At 43.0% G+C, this 19,308-nt stretch overlaps 1 protein-coding gene across 1 annotated transcript in view; it reads right to left on the bottom strand.

Annotated features, from left to right (window-relative positions):
* Positions 1 to 15,709, bottom strand: part of NXPH2 (neurexophilin 2) — a 35,422-nt gene extending 19,713 nt beyond the window's left edge. Inside the window, exon 1 of the mRNA XM_039555380.1 lies at positions 15,445 to 15,709. Coding sequence (XP_039411314.1) covers positions 15,445 to 15,498 — 54 coding nt within the window. The 5' untranslated portion in view covers positions 15,499 to 15,709. The remainder of the gene's footprint in view (positions 1 to 15,444) is intronic.
* Positions 15,710 to 19,308: the final 3,599 nt, after the last annotated feature.

Below are 19,308 nucleotides of genomic sequence, written 5' to 3'. Positions count from 1 at the left end.
CCTCAGAGATGCACAACAGCACTGACAGGAAAGAAATGGGGATTACTGAATATCTTCTGTGCACCTGTGCTTACCATGCTGATTTGTTCCTGTTTATTTTGGACCACAACAAAACAGCCTTGCTTGGTATTTTCACTTGGCCAGTGATGATTGAAAGTGATTTCTCTGGATAAAAGCTGAAGAAAAAACCCCCGTGGTTTCCATTTGGACATTAGAAGGTTGATGTGTTTTGCTGTCACATTCTATTTTTAAATGCATGACACTGCACAGGTGTTCAGACTCCAAATCCTTAGCAAAATCTGTCATCTCTCTGCAGCTTGTCACTACATCAGCTCACAGACTGAGGGGAGAACAAAGTTCCTGTATGGCAGAAAACTGCAAGCGCTCGATGACTGTGGTTAATGATAATTTCTTTCCATAGCTGAAAAATATCCCTACATTTGATAAGTTTTCAGGTGTTGTAACTGCTTTGAGGTTCATCTCAAATTATTTTTCTACAAGCCCTCAATGTGTAAGACACAAACTAACAGACTAAAAATGTGAATCATTTTTGCAGGAGCAAAAGTTGTTAGTCTGAGTCAAAAAACAGGCTGGAGTTTTACCTCTGTGCTTGCTCTCCATAAAACTCTGAGTGAATTCAGAAGGATGTGACTTACAAAGAACTGCAAATCTTCTTCCCAGGTCTGCCTTACGCATATATTATTTCTTTATCTGTGGGCACTGCTAAAATGTAACATAGAAAAGAATTTAATAATCAGTATTTTAAGAAAACCATTCTTGAGTTTTTACTCAGAAAAAAAATGGGGCTAACCCACACTAATGCTGTTCTTGAAATGTTTGTTGAAGCTTATACACTGCTAACATAGAACAGTATCCCACATTCAAACTGTACAGAAAGGTGGGGAATGAAGCAGCTCTTACAGCACTACCCCAGAGTCATCAAGCAAGTGCACATTGCTGCCCCACCCTGGGCACCCTTGTCCACAAGGAACATTTCCTTCTGCCTCTGTGGGGCAATTCCCTGTTGATATTGGAAGACCAAACTCAAGACCTACTCTCTAAGTAAAGCTCAGATTTCCTAAAGAGACATGAAGTGAACCATCCATGTCCTTCTAGCTAAATTAAGAGACAAAATTTTGAATGAAAACTATTCCTTTGCATATGATTATTTAAATTTTGGCTTGATGATCATTTAGCATCCATTACTAAACAAAACCAACGGTGCCTGTCTCAGTGATATCATATTGAACTCCAAGGAATCCATTTGGCTCTTGCACAACTAATTCAAGTCCTCTGAAGTTTTATTCTATTCCCTACGCGATTCTTACTATCAGAGAGAGCAGGGAATTGGGGTCCCCTGAGCAATCTGAACCCAAACATGGCAGGGAGGGATGGCTGGGTGTCATTCAAATGTGCCCAAAGAACCAGTTGATGTGATTGTGGGGCTGTTCACTATCAGGTTTGAAAGGTTTTGAAGTCTGGGAGAGGGCCCTGACAGCCAGGAAAGACCCCAAATACAGTGACTGTTTTCAAAAAGGCTAAAAACAATCAGGGAGATTACCAGCTGCTCAGACTCGCTTCAGCCCCGTGGGAAATCATGGAGCACATCCTTTCTAAAGTCCTATGTGATAAGAAAGGGGAAGATGATGACTGGGAATAAACAGCATAGATTTACCACAGATTTACTAAATTTACTGTGATTGACTAAACTGGTTGCCAAATATTTATCAAAAAAATCTGTGGATGAGGAAAGAGCAGAGGAATGTCGCCTACTTTGTCTGGGTTTTTGACACAGCCTCCTAAGCACTTCTGCCGCCAAGTTGGGATGTTGCTGCCTTCATGAGGGGATGACTGAGTGAAAAGCAGCTGGCCTGAGGCTCAGAAGGCAGTGGTTAATGAGTCACACTCTAAGCAGACATCAGGAGGAAAGGGGGTCCTGTTCTTCTGTAAGACTGCGGACTGAATTCACAGATGGACTTTGAATCACTGCTCATAATCACTATCACTACTGAAAAGATTTGACGTAGTTACTGGAAATCACAGTATAACAGAATAACTCCCCCTGGAAACTAATCTTCCCAAAGAAGATTTAAACAATCTTGTTTGCTTCCGATTTCGTTAAGAAGTTATTTTCAAAATATATTGTTGACAGTTGTTGATGTTGGACCAAAGGTGATTATATGAACTATAGGCTTTGACTGGCAGCATATAATTAAATTTAGCAATTTTTTCCCCTTGTTTCTAATGTACACATTCCTTGACACAAGTCATACTTGTACTGCGTGGTAAATTTAAAGGACAGCGTTCACCTGCTAACTTCCCAGGATGTGTCCTACATATACGTACTGAATATGTCACAGGATGAGATGTTCTTCCTTGCTTGGCAACACAGCCAGGACTGCTTCCTATTTGAGTTGTCAGGAGGACAGTGCACTTCTGGAATAGATGGCTCAAAAGCATTTTGAATAAAACAGAATATTTTCTTGCCTGGTAGGTTTCAAAATGTCACAAAGCAGACATACAATTAGCACCATGTGAAAGAAGAATTGAATCTCAAAGGTTAACTTAAGAGATTTGTATTTATATTTTAAAAGATTAAAAATTATTTTAACCCTGTGATCTCCTGGGTTAATCTTTCACCCTACACTTGGATGTAGCACGTGCAGACCTCATTGCTTCCAGGATTACGACACACCACAGAGAAGGCTCAACCAGTTGGCCCCAGAACTGAGACCACATCACAAAATTAGCAACCAGATCAGAAAAAGAGAGACAATTATGGCCTTTTATGAGTTACATCAATCATCTGGATGTATTCATATTGTCTTACAAAAGATTAATAGATATATAGAACATTAATATACTTTTACGGCAGTGTAATTTATAAAGGGGAAAAAAAACTTTTAGGAAAAGCTGTGATGCAATCTACTATTAATATTTTGCTGAGGGGGATGAGACTGTTCAACCACTCACCTTGCAAACACTACTTAAAATTGACTAAGTACGGCCTAGGAAGGTTATTCTGTATCTTATCCTCCAGGGTCAATAATTCTATACTTGGAGCCTTCTCTGAACTGATTTGTCTATATTTCAGATAGGAACACACTTTGATGTTCCTAACCAAATTGGTGCATTTCCCCCACACATTTATTGTTCTTATTTCTAACTGCTGAAAGAAAAACTAGCACCTTCTCCAGCTCTTAATGGAAAGCTTATCTATTAAAGATGATGACTTATATGAGAAAAGGTGGTGGTTCCAGGCAAAAGCACTATTTTACAGACTACTCTAAATGTATTTCTTTCAGTAATAGGAAATTTGAAGCAATATCAGGTTTATATCAACAGAACATGTGATTCTTTAATAGCATATTTCAACAGCTTTTCTTACACACTGACAGCTACAAAGGTTGTCACTGCTTGCAAAGAAACGTCTCCCTTGGGAATATGTGGGGTATTTCTTTAATAGGAAATTAGAGACTGAGCAAAACATTTAGGTGTACAGTCTGTTTATCTGTATTTCCTGCTGTTATTTTTCTTTTCAGACACCATCAATTTTACTCAGAGCACTGATACCCCTGAAGAGCTTGCAATGGAAATAATTCATTGGAGAGACTGGTAATGTTGTCCCTGAGCTCTGAGCTGACCAAAACCTCCCAGCTGTATTCATCCTGCTTTTTGGGCTTGTGCTTGTGAGCTCATGCATGGTGCTAATACAGTCACGTAGTTCACATCTTCAGAATATCCAGAGAGCACACACAGTGTCCCATTCTCATAGGCTGGCTGCAGATGTCCAGGAAAAACCCAACCTGTGCACATCACAGGACCATAAAAAAAAATTTGGCAGTAAAAGCATCACAATTTGAAGTAGAAAAAATATTCCAAGAGAATTAGTCAGAATATAATGCCTTCCTCCTGAATCTAGCCCATTTTCTTAACCTGAGAAATTGCCAAATCTCCAAGACTCTTCTGTGTTAGGGTTAAAAGATACTGTCTAAGCAAATTGGGTCAGCACATATCTTTCCAGTAAGATATTCTGTGAAAACCAACAGTAAAGAGGCAAGAAGAAAAAAAAAAAGTAAATTACTCCAAACAGTCAGAATCAGTAGAAAAGATCAATAAAGAGGCAAAACTTGCGGTGACTCACAGTGCTAATGTTGCAGTTCTTTGAGGAAAAGGTCCCCAGGAACAGGCAAATAATGCAGCCTGAACAAAGTGTCTCAAGAGTGACAGAAAAGAAGATAGCTAAGCATAAAGGGAAGGAACTAAGAAAACTTTGTGCATAGTATTAGGAAAAACTAAACAATATGATACCATCAGCTGTGATATTTCCTAGGAATTATCATGGGACCTTCTAAAAAAAACACTAAGAAAATATACTAGGAAGTGTTCACGATCAGCAATCCTACATCACAGGAAGATACTGGGTAGCTTTTCCAGGTATCCATCTGATAAGGAGAACAACAAAAGCAGGGAGAGTTCAACAGACAGCAGATGCAGCTCCTCCCCAGTTTCATAACTGGTGCCTAAATCTATAATCTCTAAAATCACACAGTAAGACACATGACCCAAGTAGTCCTTACATTTTAAGACTGTAAATTCCCTTTGGTTTAAGGGCAGACCTCACCAAGCACCCAAGCTTCTAATCCATGTATGGGCTCTCCCAGGACACAAGCCCAGGCATTCCTTCCTTGATTTCTGTTGAAGGATCCAATCCAGGATGTGGTTTTCACACACTTTTGGCTAAGGTTGCAAAATGAGGACAAAAACGCTTGCAGTGATGCTCCCACCACTTTTTATTTTCTAGTGTCTCTTTGCAGGAGCAAGAACATCCTCAGGTAGGCGAGGAAAAGTCACTTTCCTGCTCTCACTGAATTTGTATATATTCCACCTCCCACCAAAACAAATGAACAAATTTGTACCTATTGTGTCTTTTCAAAAGGTAGATCCAAGCAGGTTTCAGTTCTGTTGAGGGCAGGGACTGAGCACCTGCTGTACAATACTGTCTCTCCTGATAAATTTGATACTGTCTTGAGACATCCAGGCTCACTTTCCCTTCTGCCATCCTAATTAGGGGATGAGCACCGACTTATCTGCACAGAGAGAATGGAGATACCACCTGTTTATTCATTAGCCATTAAAAGCTGTTCTACCTTAAGCCACCCAACTACCTTTAAAAAGTCTGCTAGTCCAAGTGAAACCAGGCATCCCTCCAATCCACATTCTGGACCTTTCCTTCTTTGTGGGGAGCTGGCTGCATTTCATTCTCTGGCACCATACACAAACTGCAGGTGTTTAATTCAAAGTCATGATATCGATAACCTCTGTGTTATCTTTTAATGACTGAATTTTCCAGAAGCGTGTGTAGAAAACTCCTGACCACATTTATTAAAGATGTTATTCTCAAATTGAAGAAACAAGGAAAAGAACCCAAACCAACTTAATTTATGTAGGTTTTCTTTGCCCCACTAAAATTGATCACCACTCCTTTTCGAGGTATTTTGAGGAGGAGTCTGAACCAAATGAATTATACAGCAGCCTGTGTTTCCATTACAGCCAAGAAAAGATTAAAAGCTCTTTTGCAGCCTCTACATGTCTGCCCGAAACACCAAAATGTGGCCACCCCAGGAAGTCCTGGTGAACTTCTGATTGCAATGGAGGTATATTTTGGCTTTCAGACTTGTTTCTATTTCAAATATTATTTTAGCCCACTTCCTAGGAAAATCAAGCTTCCTGTGATGCTGTTGCCCATCACTGAAATAACTGTTCAGCCATTCTGCACACTTTGGTTGGATCAGAGCTGACGATCCAAGGATAATTAAATTTCTGTTAAATAATTGTAGTGGATGAGTCAGAAATAGGGACATAGGGCACATGTTCAGCAGGCTTTATTAATAACTGATCACAGACTGAGTTTAATCTCAACACTCCCTGAAAGCATGGAAGGATATCACTGGTGTGGGACAAGTCAGTCAATGACTACTGAGTTGTATTATCGGGACTACAGTTTCAACATCTAAACAGAACAAAGTTCCAGCTCCCTCACAGTTACCAGCATTATTGAAAAAAATTAAAAATAAATCTAGTAGTTACTCTGGACTGGACAGGATAATCCAATCCATCAAAACACAAGGAAGATACAATAACCATTATATCTGTATTTGTCCCCATATTAATCTTATTATTCCACAAAAAATATAACTGTGCTGTTCATTAAAAGAACATTGCAAACTCACCAGAAGGCAAATTTCTGCAGAATGGTGCCCTTAGTCATCATAAATACAAAGTTTGCTGCTTTAAATTCATTCCTTCCCTCATTGTTCAACATAAAGTATTAAAAACAGCAACACTGAACCCTCAGTCTAAGCAAGCAGAGTAACAGATCCCATCCAACACCCACAAAAAGGTTTTGTTAAATAAAATATGGAGTTTAAATTCCCTGGTTACTGCAGTGTTAGGCTGCCCATTGCTGATAACGCATATGTCACACGTGTCTGAATAAAAGGATTATGGGGTGAACACCATAAAATGGATCTGAGAATGAGGTATGTCATGTTTTTTCATTCTTACATTTAGAGGCATTTTATTTAATTTAAATCAAATAGGTCCTAACTCAACAATGCATTTATTCTCCTGTCAGACACTCAACACATTGGTATTATTTTAAGCTATCCTAGCTTGGTGCCAGGAACAGGACATTGAATTTTAGTGAGAAGAAAAACAAGAAGAGACTTGAAGAGTGAGATGGATGAGAATGGCTTTCCCACTCTTTAAGAGCTTTAAGGAAATGCATTAACTGTGATTTCACCAAAACTGATGTAAAAAAAAAAAAAAAAATCTGGGATTATGGGTTCTAGAGGGAAGAAGAAAAAGCATAAAGAAACAAAAAACCTTCTGTGCCCCCACGATGGTCATGTGGTAGAAATGCAGTTTGTTGCATCTCTTGGTCTGGATCTAAGTTCTACACACCACAGCTCACTGTCACAAGATGACCTTCACAGGGAGAGGGCGTCCCTACACAGAGGGGAAAAATATGCCCTTTAGAGACAAATGCTTCTTAGGGCAGAATCTACAACATCTACAGTTCTATAAAACTTGCTCCTTAAAAACCAATCCCCACATCATATTCTAGTCATGTGCTTTAAAAGTGGATATCCACTCAGACTTGGGATTGCGACAAACGAGTTAAAAAATGAGCAATTTGAAATGGAAACACTCTGGAAATACATTATACAACCTAGGACCCAAAGCTGATAAACCTTTGGATTGATCTGCTACCAGAGAGCTTGGACAGAAGCCATCAGCGAGGGGTGAACAGATGACCACTTATTGATTCTGGAAAGGTAGCTCTAACTACTTGTTTCCTGCAAAAAAAATTAAATAAAATGTTTTAAAATATATTTAAAAAAATACTTAAATTTTTAAAAATTGAAGGTGAGTAGTAGAAAGGAAGGCAGTCTTTCTACCTGCTCCTGGGCTGCTGTACTTTGGATCAGGGGGCAATCTCCAGGAGGAAAAGGAAAGCAAGGAAGCTGCTGGTTCTCCCAGAGGAACTGAGCATCCTCTGCACGGAAAAAAAAACTTTGGGAAGATGGAGCACGGAGGGAGAGAGAAACAGAGGGAGCAAGCTCACAGCAGAATGCAGCTTAGAAAAGCTCCCTGGAGGGCCAGAAACTTCTTCACAGCAGTGAGCAGACCCAAGCCAGGGGAATGCGAAGAAGACTGATGGATTTGTCATTCAGCACAGAAGACAGTGCAGTTTGATTCAGAAGTAACTCAAAAATGGATGTTTCCAGCACTGGAAGACTAATTCGATGCCTGGAAATCGACACAGCGGCTCAGCAGAGGGAGGCAGCAGAGGCTGGCACACAGCAGCGGCTGTACCACAGGATTTGTCCCAGCCCCACAAGGAGTTAGTTAGCATCGCTCTTTTCCTTGCCTTAAATGCTGACAGAATTGAAAGTAGTCAATGGGCAAAACTGAATTGGTTTCAAAAGAGTCAGATGTTTCAATCACCTAAATTGAAGTGCCCTAGGCTAACACACCCGGTAAGTCAGTGGTGCCACAGTAACATTATCTACTGCGAATCTTTCCACAAAGCTGATTAGCATTTTGTTAATGAGCAGAAAACAACACAGGCTTTAGCCCTCTCCCTGCCACACAGTTTCTGTTGGTCCAGAAACTGAAGGACTGGGCTTCATTCCTGCCTTGATCCATGTTATGTCACTCCAAAAATGCTCCTGTTGTCAGCGAGCTAAGATCAGATTCAGCAGCTCTTTGCCTTTGTACCGAGATGGGCCAGGGAAGGAGAGAGTCGGTACGCAGAATATTCTTCTGGTCTACTGGGGTGAAGATTAAGAAATTTTCCTCTAGGCTCGATTTTGTTTCTTTGGTTTCCCAAAACAATGATGACAAACATGTAACACATCTTGACTGTAAAGTGCCATGAACATTACATTGCATTATAAAGTTAGTTATGTGCCTATTCCTGTAGTACAATTTCATAGGTTTTCTTCTAGGAACCACCCAATTGCCTGGAGTAAGGAGAAAATTCAACTTGGGAACACCTTGTCTGGGTTTAGGCTCCCAATGGCAGAGAAATACACTCACTAGTAACAGTTACAGCTACGGGATTGAGAACAAACCACTGGCAATGAGACCCTGAAATTCCCACTGGGAACAGGAACTCCAACTTTGTAAACACATGTTATGAACAACAGAATCAACCAGCAGGTGCTTGAAGGAAAAGAGAAACAGGCAGCATTAAAGGACAAAAAACTTCAAGGTCCCATATTTCACCCTCCTGGGTTTCACACGCTCTCTGCTATTGTGGGAATATTCCTGGTTACTGTCAGTCTGTCAGTCCTTCTCATCCTGCAGTAACTTCTCAGGCTCACTCCACCTGCCCACAGGGCTCTTTTACATTCATCATCTTTCTCTCTCATATTCACCTCTTATTCCCTCAGCAAAGTCCCAGGGCGTTTTTCCCCCCAGGTCAGCCTCAAGCACAGCCAGCTCCTTCTCCATTAAAACCTCTTAAATCTACTTAATAGCAGAACAAATACAGAAGCACTTCTATGCACAGTGTTTTATTTTCCTAGATAATGGGTGAAGTAAGATGAAATTAAGGTTGTGTTTATAGTGGTGATTGATGATATTAGAAATATCTGGTCATCACCTAAAACAAGTATTAAAAGGTCAAGAAATTCGCAACTGATCATAAACATAAACCAAACATGCTGGATCTGGAGAAGCAGAATGAGGGCTTTTGGAGTAGCCTCAAATCTGCACTGTAATGATACAATAACCATAATTGGCCCCAATGCACATAAAACCTGATTTTAGAGACATTAGATTCTTCGCTTTATTTTTTTATTTCTCCCTATTCTTTCATTTTCACTTCCCAGCTAGTAATAGCTTCTATTACTACCAGTCATTTGGAACAAAGAGAAAACCTATCTCAAGAACTACAGCTCTTATAGCTCTTTAAATCTACCTTAAATTATAATCACTCGTTCCAATTCTATATTTACAGTAAGCCATTCCAGGGAGAGCAGAGCATCACACCAGCACTGAAATCCCTGCTGCAAAGACAAAACAACTCGGTCTTAACTGCTGACCCAACTTCATAGCTGTTCATTTCCTCCCCACTCCTAACTTTTTTCCTTGAATCTCTTTGTTAGGTGCAACTGAGCTTCCAGCCGACACAGAACTCCAGCCCGCAAAGAGATTCCCTACAGGAAAGGAATTAGCATTGTTTTCCAAGTCCTGACCTGCAGAGTGGACTTAATACACAGTAGTGATGCTCTGCTGGAAGGTAAAACTGCCTAGCAGGTCTGCCCCTTATTTTCTTTAATTCTGATTCATTAAGTACCTAAACACACTACACAAACTATAGCTACAAACACAGTGGGAAATTGAGCAAATGGAAACATAATGGGAACGATGAATGGGGTTGGGGAAATAAACAAACATATTTAAGATTCGAAGTGAAAGGCCAAAGCTGCCTCAAAACAGGGTGTTTGGAAGTCACGTTCAGGATGAATTTATAACAGCCATGTGAATGGGAACTTTCACCTTCCTGTTTTCCAATTCTGCTAGATTTGATCCAGTTCTCCAAGATATGATCTAGGGAAGATTTTACAGCCGGTGTTTGTGCTTTATAACTGCTACAGTGAAGTGGTGTGTTAACGTGGGCAAAAATCAGGACAAGAAGACAGATTAGCAGAGCAAATGCACTGTCCTGTGAAGGGCGGAGCACAAACCCCAAAAAACCCCTTCCTTTTTTTGCCACTGCCTCTGGTTTTGATACATTGAGAAGTAGGTGTGAAAGATCCAAAGCGACAGGCTTTCCCTGAGCACCAGAACAGCTCGCTCTGTTTCTGACCAAGACGCAATCCCCACCTATGGAATCACAGCTTTTGTCTTGAAACCATTCAGCACAGAGTAGCACTGATCTTCCCTTACTGCAGCTCTTTACCAGAAGCGCCCAAGAATTACCACGCCTTATTCAACACTTGGACCAAATAAAGGTCAACACCTCACCCGCAGACCACAAACAACTTGCTGGCTCCCCAGTGCAAATTTCCTGTGTCATGTGGAGCAGCTCTTGCTTCTCCTTGTACAGTTTTGTTTGCAAAGAGTTGATTAAAGGTAAAAATTTTAACAGTGCAGGAGGAATTCGGTGTACCTGGGACAGAGTTGCACTTCTCTGATGCTCTTAATGTCCAGGTCAGCGACTGGTTTCTGTTGCCCCCTTTCAACTCCCATTCCTGAGTTCCCTTCTTGCAGAAACCAAAGTGCAGGAGGAAAACCAGAAAGGTGGGAGTGATGAGAGCATCCTATTTTAGCACTGGGGCTTCACCAATCTTTCCGTTTCACTTCCCTGTCTGTTACACTTACAACACAGCTCTGATATCTCTCAAAGTGCTTTACAATGGCAGAAAAATTCCTTGCGTGTTACAGATGGAAAGATTGAGACTTGGATTTTATGAGCCCTGTGCTGGGGAAGTCTGGGGTATCCTGTGGCCTACTGGACATGAGTCAAACAAGTCTTGCTGTACAGATTTTACACAGGATCTGTAATTTTCCTGTGCCCTGGTCAACCTACAAACAAACTGAAAAATATCAGTTACCAGTTTCACAGAACTAGGTCAAAAGATGTGATGTAAGGACAGGTTGACTTGTGAAACTCCTATGTAAACTAAACCTGGCCCCATCCACCTTAAGACACAACTCCTCGTTCAGGATAATAAATTCCCAATCTGCTGAAACCAGCAATTGTTGATCTGTCTCCAGCTGCAAATTACCTGCAATTCTTGGGTTACCTACATTACTTTATTACCCAAGAAAGAGACATAGGCTTACAATGCCTACAGCACCAAAAAGAAATTACCAAAGTAAGCCAAATGAAAGGTTGGGTCCAATACATTTTATGACAAAGTTCTCCCTGAAATTAAGGGGGGATGGAATTTCATCTGTGCATTTCAAGATGACCAGAGGGAAGCATTTACCTTTCTGAAATGGAGCTGAGAGTCTTGCATGGTGCCTATTTCTGATTCTCACTGCAAGGGCATGCTACCTGGACCACATTTGCAAGGTTATGGAGACAAAATTAAAGTAGCCAGAAGGAACATATCTCTGTGTTTCTACACCTCACAGGGTACGCCTATTTTAAATGCAAAGGCAGCTTTAGCTCAGCTTTTAAGATATTTCTTCTTATGAAGTGGTATCTTGTACTATAGCAAATATTCTTTCAGCTCAAGTTGTAGCAGAACCTTAAATTCTGTTAAAAAAAAAAAAACCAACAAAACTCTACAAAAATTTTGTTTCATTGTCAAAAACTGTTTTGGTTATAGTTAATTTCAGCCCTTGAAATTCCAAGGCAAACAACCTGTCATTCAATTTCACTCATGTCAAATGCTATACTTCAAACCTGGGGAGAAAAATCCTGAATTAACAACCTTTGGGTTTTTTTTTTTTTTTTCCTAATTATTTCTCATCTGTTGGGGAAAAAAAAAAATCAACTGCATTGAAGGGTTTGTAAAATGATTGATTCCTAGGTTTCTAATGCAGCAACAACTCTGCCCAACACTAATGTTAGAATAGAGTTTATTGATAGAATGCTGAAGCAACTTTGATTATAGGTACTGGAAAATGCTGCTGTGATCCTTTCTTAATTTCAGACCACAGAGAAGCAAGAATAAACCAATAGTTACAGTGCCTGATTACCCTACAGAACCACAGGTCCTGCCTGGGAGTGTGTGTGTCTGTAACTACACCTTGCCTAGACACAGGGATAGTGACAGCTTTTTTTTTTTTTTCCCCAACAAGAATTGTTTTAAATGACAAGTAATATTCCCAGGGAAATAGAAGCAGCCCCTCTTCCTTAGAGGTATTTAAAGCTGACTTCACAAAACACTAGCAGGCATTTTATAAACTGCACTATCCTAATGCTTCACTCACTTCAATTCTCAACATGTAGAACTCCATTACTTCTGAAAAGATAACTAACAGGGCATTCAGCAATTATGTGACAATTGGAAAAGCTTACTGAAAATTAATAGTAAAGCAAGAGTACCTATTAATGATAACACAACACAGCAATTTTTCATCTTCTTATCAATAACAGCCCAGACATGCATTGACTGTGCATTGCAAATTGTTGTTTTGCTCCATATTGTCAACAGAAGGTAAACCTGACTTTAAAAATGAATGTATTTATACAGGAGCAAGTTAGCATCTTAACCTGACTCAACAGCAGCTTTCCTTACTGCTTAATATATCTAGATATGCAAAATATTTTAGGAAATATGTATGTGCTATTGTTGCATGCATTCTGGTACCCCATCTAATGATCAAAATAATAATCTAGAAGCATCCTACAAAAATACATCTATGCTGTATTAAAAGTACTAAACATGAACTTCTGACTGAACATTAGATACAACATACAAAGAATCACTAACATTGCTTTCAGAAATTCAGTGAGACACTCTGACATAATCTCCTCAAATTTGTGAGGTTTCATATGGATTTCATCCTAATTTATACATCTTTAAGAAGCAGGTAAGTAGACAGCACACTTCAGTATTTGAAAGGCAAGCATTTGAAGTTCAATGTATTAAAATAAAAAGCACTTCTCCCTTCACTGAAATGCAGTGCCAAAATATTTCCCATTCCAACACCTCTGATTTTATAAAAAATTAGATTGCCCCATCAGGAAGGGTTTGATGGTAGCATTTCTGGCTTACTAAAATGCTGCTGTATTGCAACACTGGAATCTGGGATTTTTTTTTTTCTTGGCTGAAATGCTGAGCCTTCGCTGTAGTATTAATATTATCCATATTGATTTTTGATTAAAAAAAAAAGAAAAAGTCAAGAATCAGTAATAACCAATGCCTCATTTCTAAACCTGCTAATCAGATTCCAGGAAGCCACCAGTACCTCCAAATTCTGGCCAGAGAACAAAGAATAGCACAGACTTGCATTCAGTGCATTACCACCAACATCAAATATTTCTTAATTTATAATAAGCTGTAACTTTAACCAGATATTCTGGCAAGACCATGCCAAAATGCATTTACACAACTTTTCAGTAGTAGGTTAGCATTAAAAGGTACACCTAAAATGCCTCAAAAATCTCACACATTCTCATTTTACTTTACTTTATCATTTAAACTAACTTATATAAACTATAAAACTAATTTACTCCAAAGCCTTGTTGGTTTGTATCTAAAGAATGCAGAAAAAAATGAATCCTTCTGGGTGAGCTGAGTGCCACATTCACCTGAGAACCTGCAGTGGCTATTTATGATTTTTGTTTGATTCAAGGCAGCAACTTTGCTTCTTTCAGTCAGCCTTCACTCACAGCATGTAAAACCACAGCAAGCAACTTCCCAACATCATCCATAAAACGTTGCATAACAAACCGGATCCCTGATGGTACAAGTTTCAATTGATCCCTTTGATAGCTCTAAAAAAAAAAAAAAAAAAAAAAAAAAAAAAAAAAAAAAAAAAAGAGAAGAACATAAAAGGAGGGTGCGAGTGAGTGAGAGAGGTTGTAGGTGTGAGGAAGGAGTTTTTATTTAGGTCCCTTCTGCTCAGCAACTTTGTAATCCATTTGCTGCTCTCCTTTCCCATCTCTCACCCCTGCGCGTTGTTTAGTTGGAAACGGGGCTGCAAGAATCTGAAGAATGTAAACAGCCTTTTATTGTCCAAAAGGATGGGAGTGTGAAAGAAATGTGCGCCTTATCGCAGGGCTGCAGCTCGCTACTTCATTGCTATGATAAAGTGCTGGAGCAAAAAACATTACACGACAAGCACAATCCAAAACCGGATTAGAATTTGACATAAGCTTCCTCAAAAACTAATCAATCACCTCACGCTGTAATACTAGACTCCAGTTCTTAAAGGAGGGTGTTTAATCCCTTCAAGGTTTATTACACACTCCCTATTGACTACTTCGCGACAAACTTTCGCTTCCAAGGCAGCTGGAGAAGAAAGGCATAACTTTTGCAGCAAAGGTATTTACGAGAGTAACACCAAAACTCCCCTCAAAACAGCAAGTGCAGTTAAAATGTCTTTTCGAAATAAAAGTGAAGATGGCCAAACTCTTTTGCAAATACGTTTTTTTCTCTTTTTGATCTCTCCCGCCTCATGAACACGAGCATCAATCCATTTGTCTCCTACCATCAGTGCCCCACGAACGAGAGGCATTGCGCTGGCGTAGGAGAAGTTGAGCTCCTCGCCCGTCTCCAGCCACGCACCTTGCCTTGCCTCCCTCCCTTTAGATCTCCGAATTTCGCAGTCTGCATCTCACCTTGCCACCACGTCAGTCCCCGCATTCCCCCACCGCATGCAGAGGAATATTCTCAGCATAACACCAGCAAGTCCCACAGTTTCTGATAAAAACTAAGGAAACGCCTGGGGTGCGCTGCAGCAAGCCGAAAGTAACGGGGGAGCTTCCCGAGCGCAGGTGACTCTACCTGCACACCCAGCTATGTCTTGCACACGAAAAAAAGGCGCTTGAGGCCAGCACAAAACTTTTCGGGAGCGGGCAGTCTCGGCGATGCTCGGCACACGCACATCCCTCCCATCCCTGCCCGCGGTATTATCCCGCGCCGCTGCGGCTCCCAGCGCATCCCGGCCCCGGGGCCGCGCAGTGCTCGGGCACGAGAATGTCCCGCATCCCAAAACGGGGCGAACAGAAGCAAACCCCCTTAATTAAAATAAAATAAGATTTTTTTTTTTTTTTTAAAGAAGGAAAGGAAGGAAAAATAAAGAGAAAACCAAGAACATGTTAGGGGCTGTGGGAGGCAGGTCTGGGGGGGTCTGCTCGGAACCGGGCTCCAGAGGGGACCGCGCCCGCCGCGCTCCCCGGCGGAAAGCACCGGTGTCCCCCAAGCCCCCCCGTGAGAGTCGGGGGCCGCGGGGATAGAGACTTACGAGCTGGAGGACGCCCTGGACCACGACGAGGGGCAGGGGCTGCAGGGGCACCATCCTGGCTGCCGGTCTAGGCGGCGACTCCCCCGGCGCGGGTCTCGCTCATCGCCGCTCCGGGAGGAGGACGGGGGGCAGGACCGAGCGCAGGGACACGCCGCCCGCTGTCCCCACTCACGGGGCGCTGCCAGGCAGCGGCCAGACCCCAGCACTGCCGCGGCGCTCGGCTCGGCGCTGCTCGGCTCCGCGGGCGGCCATGGCGGGCGGGAGGCGGGATGAGGCGGGCGGGAGGCGGCGGCGCTGCCCGGCTCCCCCCGCGGGGCACGGCGGGGCCCCCTCACAGCCAGCGGCCGGGCCCCGCCGCCCCGCCGCCTCCATGCGGGAGGGACCCGCCCGCCCGGGCCGCAGCTGAGGGGAGCGGTGCCGGGGTGGGGGGGGCGCCCGAGCGGACCCCGCTGCCCCGGGCGGGGCGGCCCGGCCCTCACGGCAAGTTTAAAGAGGCGGCGGCCCCTCCTCCGCCCGCGGCCGCCCAGCCCAGCCTGGGTGCGCCTCTGGGAGCCGCCCTGAGCTGCCCGGCCCCGCCGCTGTAGGGAAGCAGACGCAGCTGAAGAGACACTCGACGGCCACCCCCGGTCCCGGCTTTATAGTGCACCCCTGTCACAGCTCCTTCCTCTGTAGGGATCTGCCCCCCGGCACCCACAGGCGGCTGGGCAGCCACGGTCCTTGTGGGGAAGCCAGACGTGTTCTTGCTTTCCAGATGTGAGTAGACACGGCGGGACGGCCTGGGGACACTCAGGCTGCCCCGGGGACACTGAACCTGTCCTGGGGGCACTGAGCCCGCCCTAGGGACAGCACACACCTGTCACCTGGGGCCGGCGTTCCCTCGAGCGGGCACAGGCACAGGGTCGTGGTCAAATGGGCTCCTTGTGCAGGGCCGCGGGGTCTGGGTAATGGTGTCCGAGCTTGCGGGGAGCCCAGAGGGCTGCAGGACCCGTCTCCAGAGAAGTCACTGAGGTTACTTCCATTTAATAGCATAATTTAATGAATACTCGCCAGATCCGTTGTTGAGATAGCCATGAGCAGGCTGAAGCACTTTGTCCCTGTGTTTTTGAGCTGCAGGAATGACAACCTTGTAAGGTGGCAACCTCGAAAGGGGAAATAAAGTTTTGGGCGCAGGAGGCTGGGTGGGATGGTGACCCCAGGCAGGTTTGGAACACGTGCCACGCACACAGCCTGGACTGAAGCAGTGCCACCACAGCAGGTACACCTGTGTCAGGTCTGGCAGTGCCCTGTTTGCTTGTCAGTAATTCCATGATGTGATATGTGAGCTCTCTGCCGCTGGGCTGAAGTGCAGGTAGTGGTTTCAGTTTCCAAACCCTGCCTGTCATTTGCAGATTACTTTCCTCTTAATTCTCAACCTCATCTTACTAGGTCTGTGTTCAGGTTACATTTTGACAACCCTTGTATTTTCAACTGCTAAAATCCTTGTCAGTGGAAACAGCTGTGCAATCCCTCTTGTGGCACTTGAGAGCAGCCATGATTTTACCAGATAGTGATTGTGGTTGTTTGGTTATATCCCACTGGTTCCCTTCTTAGCTCTGCTGCGAAGTGTCTTGTAAAATGTATCGTGTGGGTGTGATTGAGCCACAAGTCACAATCACTCATTTGGGTTTAGACAAGATGCTTTATCTATAGCAAAGGAATCTACCTATAAAGGGAACAACTTCAAATGAGTTCATTTGCAGTAGATTCAAAGATTTAGTGAAAACTGAAATAGTTGTGATCACAAGTCAATGTATTATAATGGAATTAATGTAGTTACTTTTTGTAGCAGTATTCAAAAGTTTGTTTTCATAGAATTATAGACTCTCAGGATGGTTTGGGTTTGACAGCACCTTAAAGTTCATCTTGTTCCATCCCCTGCCACAGGCAGGGACATGTCCCACTACTCCAGGTTGCTCCGAGCCCCGTCCAACCTGGCCTTGAACACTTCCAGGAATGGGGTGGCCACATTTTCTCTTGGCAACCTGTGCCAGGACCTCACCACCCTCACAGGGAAGAATTTATTCCTAATCTCTACTCTAACTCTGCTCTCTGTTAGTTTGAAGCCATTCCCCCTTGTCCTGTCACTCCAGACCCTTGTCCCCAGTCGCCCTTCAGCTCTCCTGGAGCCCCTTTAGGCACTGAAAGGGGCTCTGAGGTCTCCCCAGAACCTTCTCTTCCCCAGACCGTGCACCCTCAGTTCGCCCAGCCTGGTTCCAGAGCAGAGCTGCTCCAGTCCTCAGAGCATCTTTGTGGCCTTCTCGGGACTTGCTCCAACAGGTCCGTGTCCTTTGTACCTTTGAACACAGAGCCGATGTGATACTGCAGGTGAGGTGTCACCAGGGTGGAAGGGGGGAGGATCCCCTTGCTCGACCTGCTGCCCACGCTGCTCTTGAGGCAGCACAGGACACGGGAGAATTTCTGGGCTGCCAGAGCACATTGCTGGGTCATGTTGAGCTTTGCATCAACCAACGCCCCCCAGTCCTTCTCCTTGGGGCTGCTTTCGGTCCTTTCTCCGCCCAGCCTGTACCTGTGCGTGGGGTTGCCCCGAGGTTATTTTAGCGGTCTTCGATCTGTTGTGCCACCATTCGATACCCTGTTTAATACATACTGATCAGAATAAAACATGTTAGGATTTACCCGTATAGAATATAAAACCGCTGCTAAGCGTATGTTTAACACTGAGAAATGGTACTTTTCTGTGGCGCCGAAATTGCGTTTTTCGCACTCGATCCCGGGGTCCTGTGGCGAATGGACACATCTCGGGCGCCCTCTGCCGCCCGCAGGCGGTACCGCGGCCCCGCTCGTGGCGAATCGCTTTGTGCAGCGGCTCAAAAGGCTCCTAAGCCATTAGTCAGAATTGTGAAGGCTAAATTCGGATGAAGTATTTAGATAGATCTCGTCTTTAAAAAAAAAAAAAAAGAAAGAAAATCTGCGCTCTATAAATTCAGGGAAAGCTGAGTTTCTGTAATTGGCTTTTAATGGAACAATAGTGTTTAAACTAAAGTACTGCAGTTATATCCTATTAAATACAAACGGAGTCGATTCAAATGACATTAACTTTGTCACACAAGCTACCAGAAGCCGGCCTGAAATCATACTTTTTCCAGATTAAGTAGCAATAAATAATTGTAAAGCGCTTTGAAGATGAGAAGCATCATGCACAGTAAGTGCTAAGTATTATTGTTATTTGCATTACTTTGCAGAAAAGTCACAGTAGTCTGGCTAAGAAGAGAATGTAAGGCCTGTGCTTTGCATTCCCTGCTTTGCCGTGTTAGCATGATCTTCAAATATCATTTAAATGGGGATGGACAAATTTTCTGGTCTAATTTTAAGGCACAATAACTGATAGTTGTTTCATCTCAAGAAATAATGGTTGCATACTGCAGGAAGTAATCCTAACCTCTCTAGAAATGGATTGATGAGCCAGCTGTGGAAAAAATAAACTACAAGCTCAGGATCTTGCTAAACCATCTTGGCTGCTACAAGACATTGAAAAATATCTGATTAACACATGATCTCTAATGCTTGTGCAAAAAGTCAGTAGTAATTTTTATTCCTTTATGAAGTAATTTGTCTGCACAAACAAGTTAAACCTCTAGTTAGCATCAAACCCATCTGTTTTCAACCTCAATTCAAGTCTCAGATCTCATTCCTCTGAGTTAATTTAAACCATTGACATCAAATTTTACTTCTCTTAGTCCTAAGACTCCTCACTCTGTTTCCAGCTATTGGGAACAGTGGACTGGAAAGAGCTGCCTGTGTCATTCAGTCCATCTTCCTTAATGTCAGACAGTGAAGTGTGGGGTTTTTTGGAAACTCTTTAAG

This window comes from Corvus cornix, chromosome 7, assembly GCF_000738735.6.
Source record: "Corvus cornix cornix isolate S_Up_H32 chromosome 7, ASM73873v5, whole genome shotgun sequence".
Taxonomy (NCBI): domain Eukaryota; kingdom Metazoa; phylum Chordata; class Aves; order Passeriformes; family Corvidae; genus Corvus; species Corvus cornix.
This window is presented reverse-complemented; position numbering and strand designations above follow the sequence as displayed.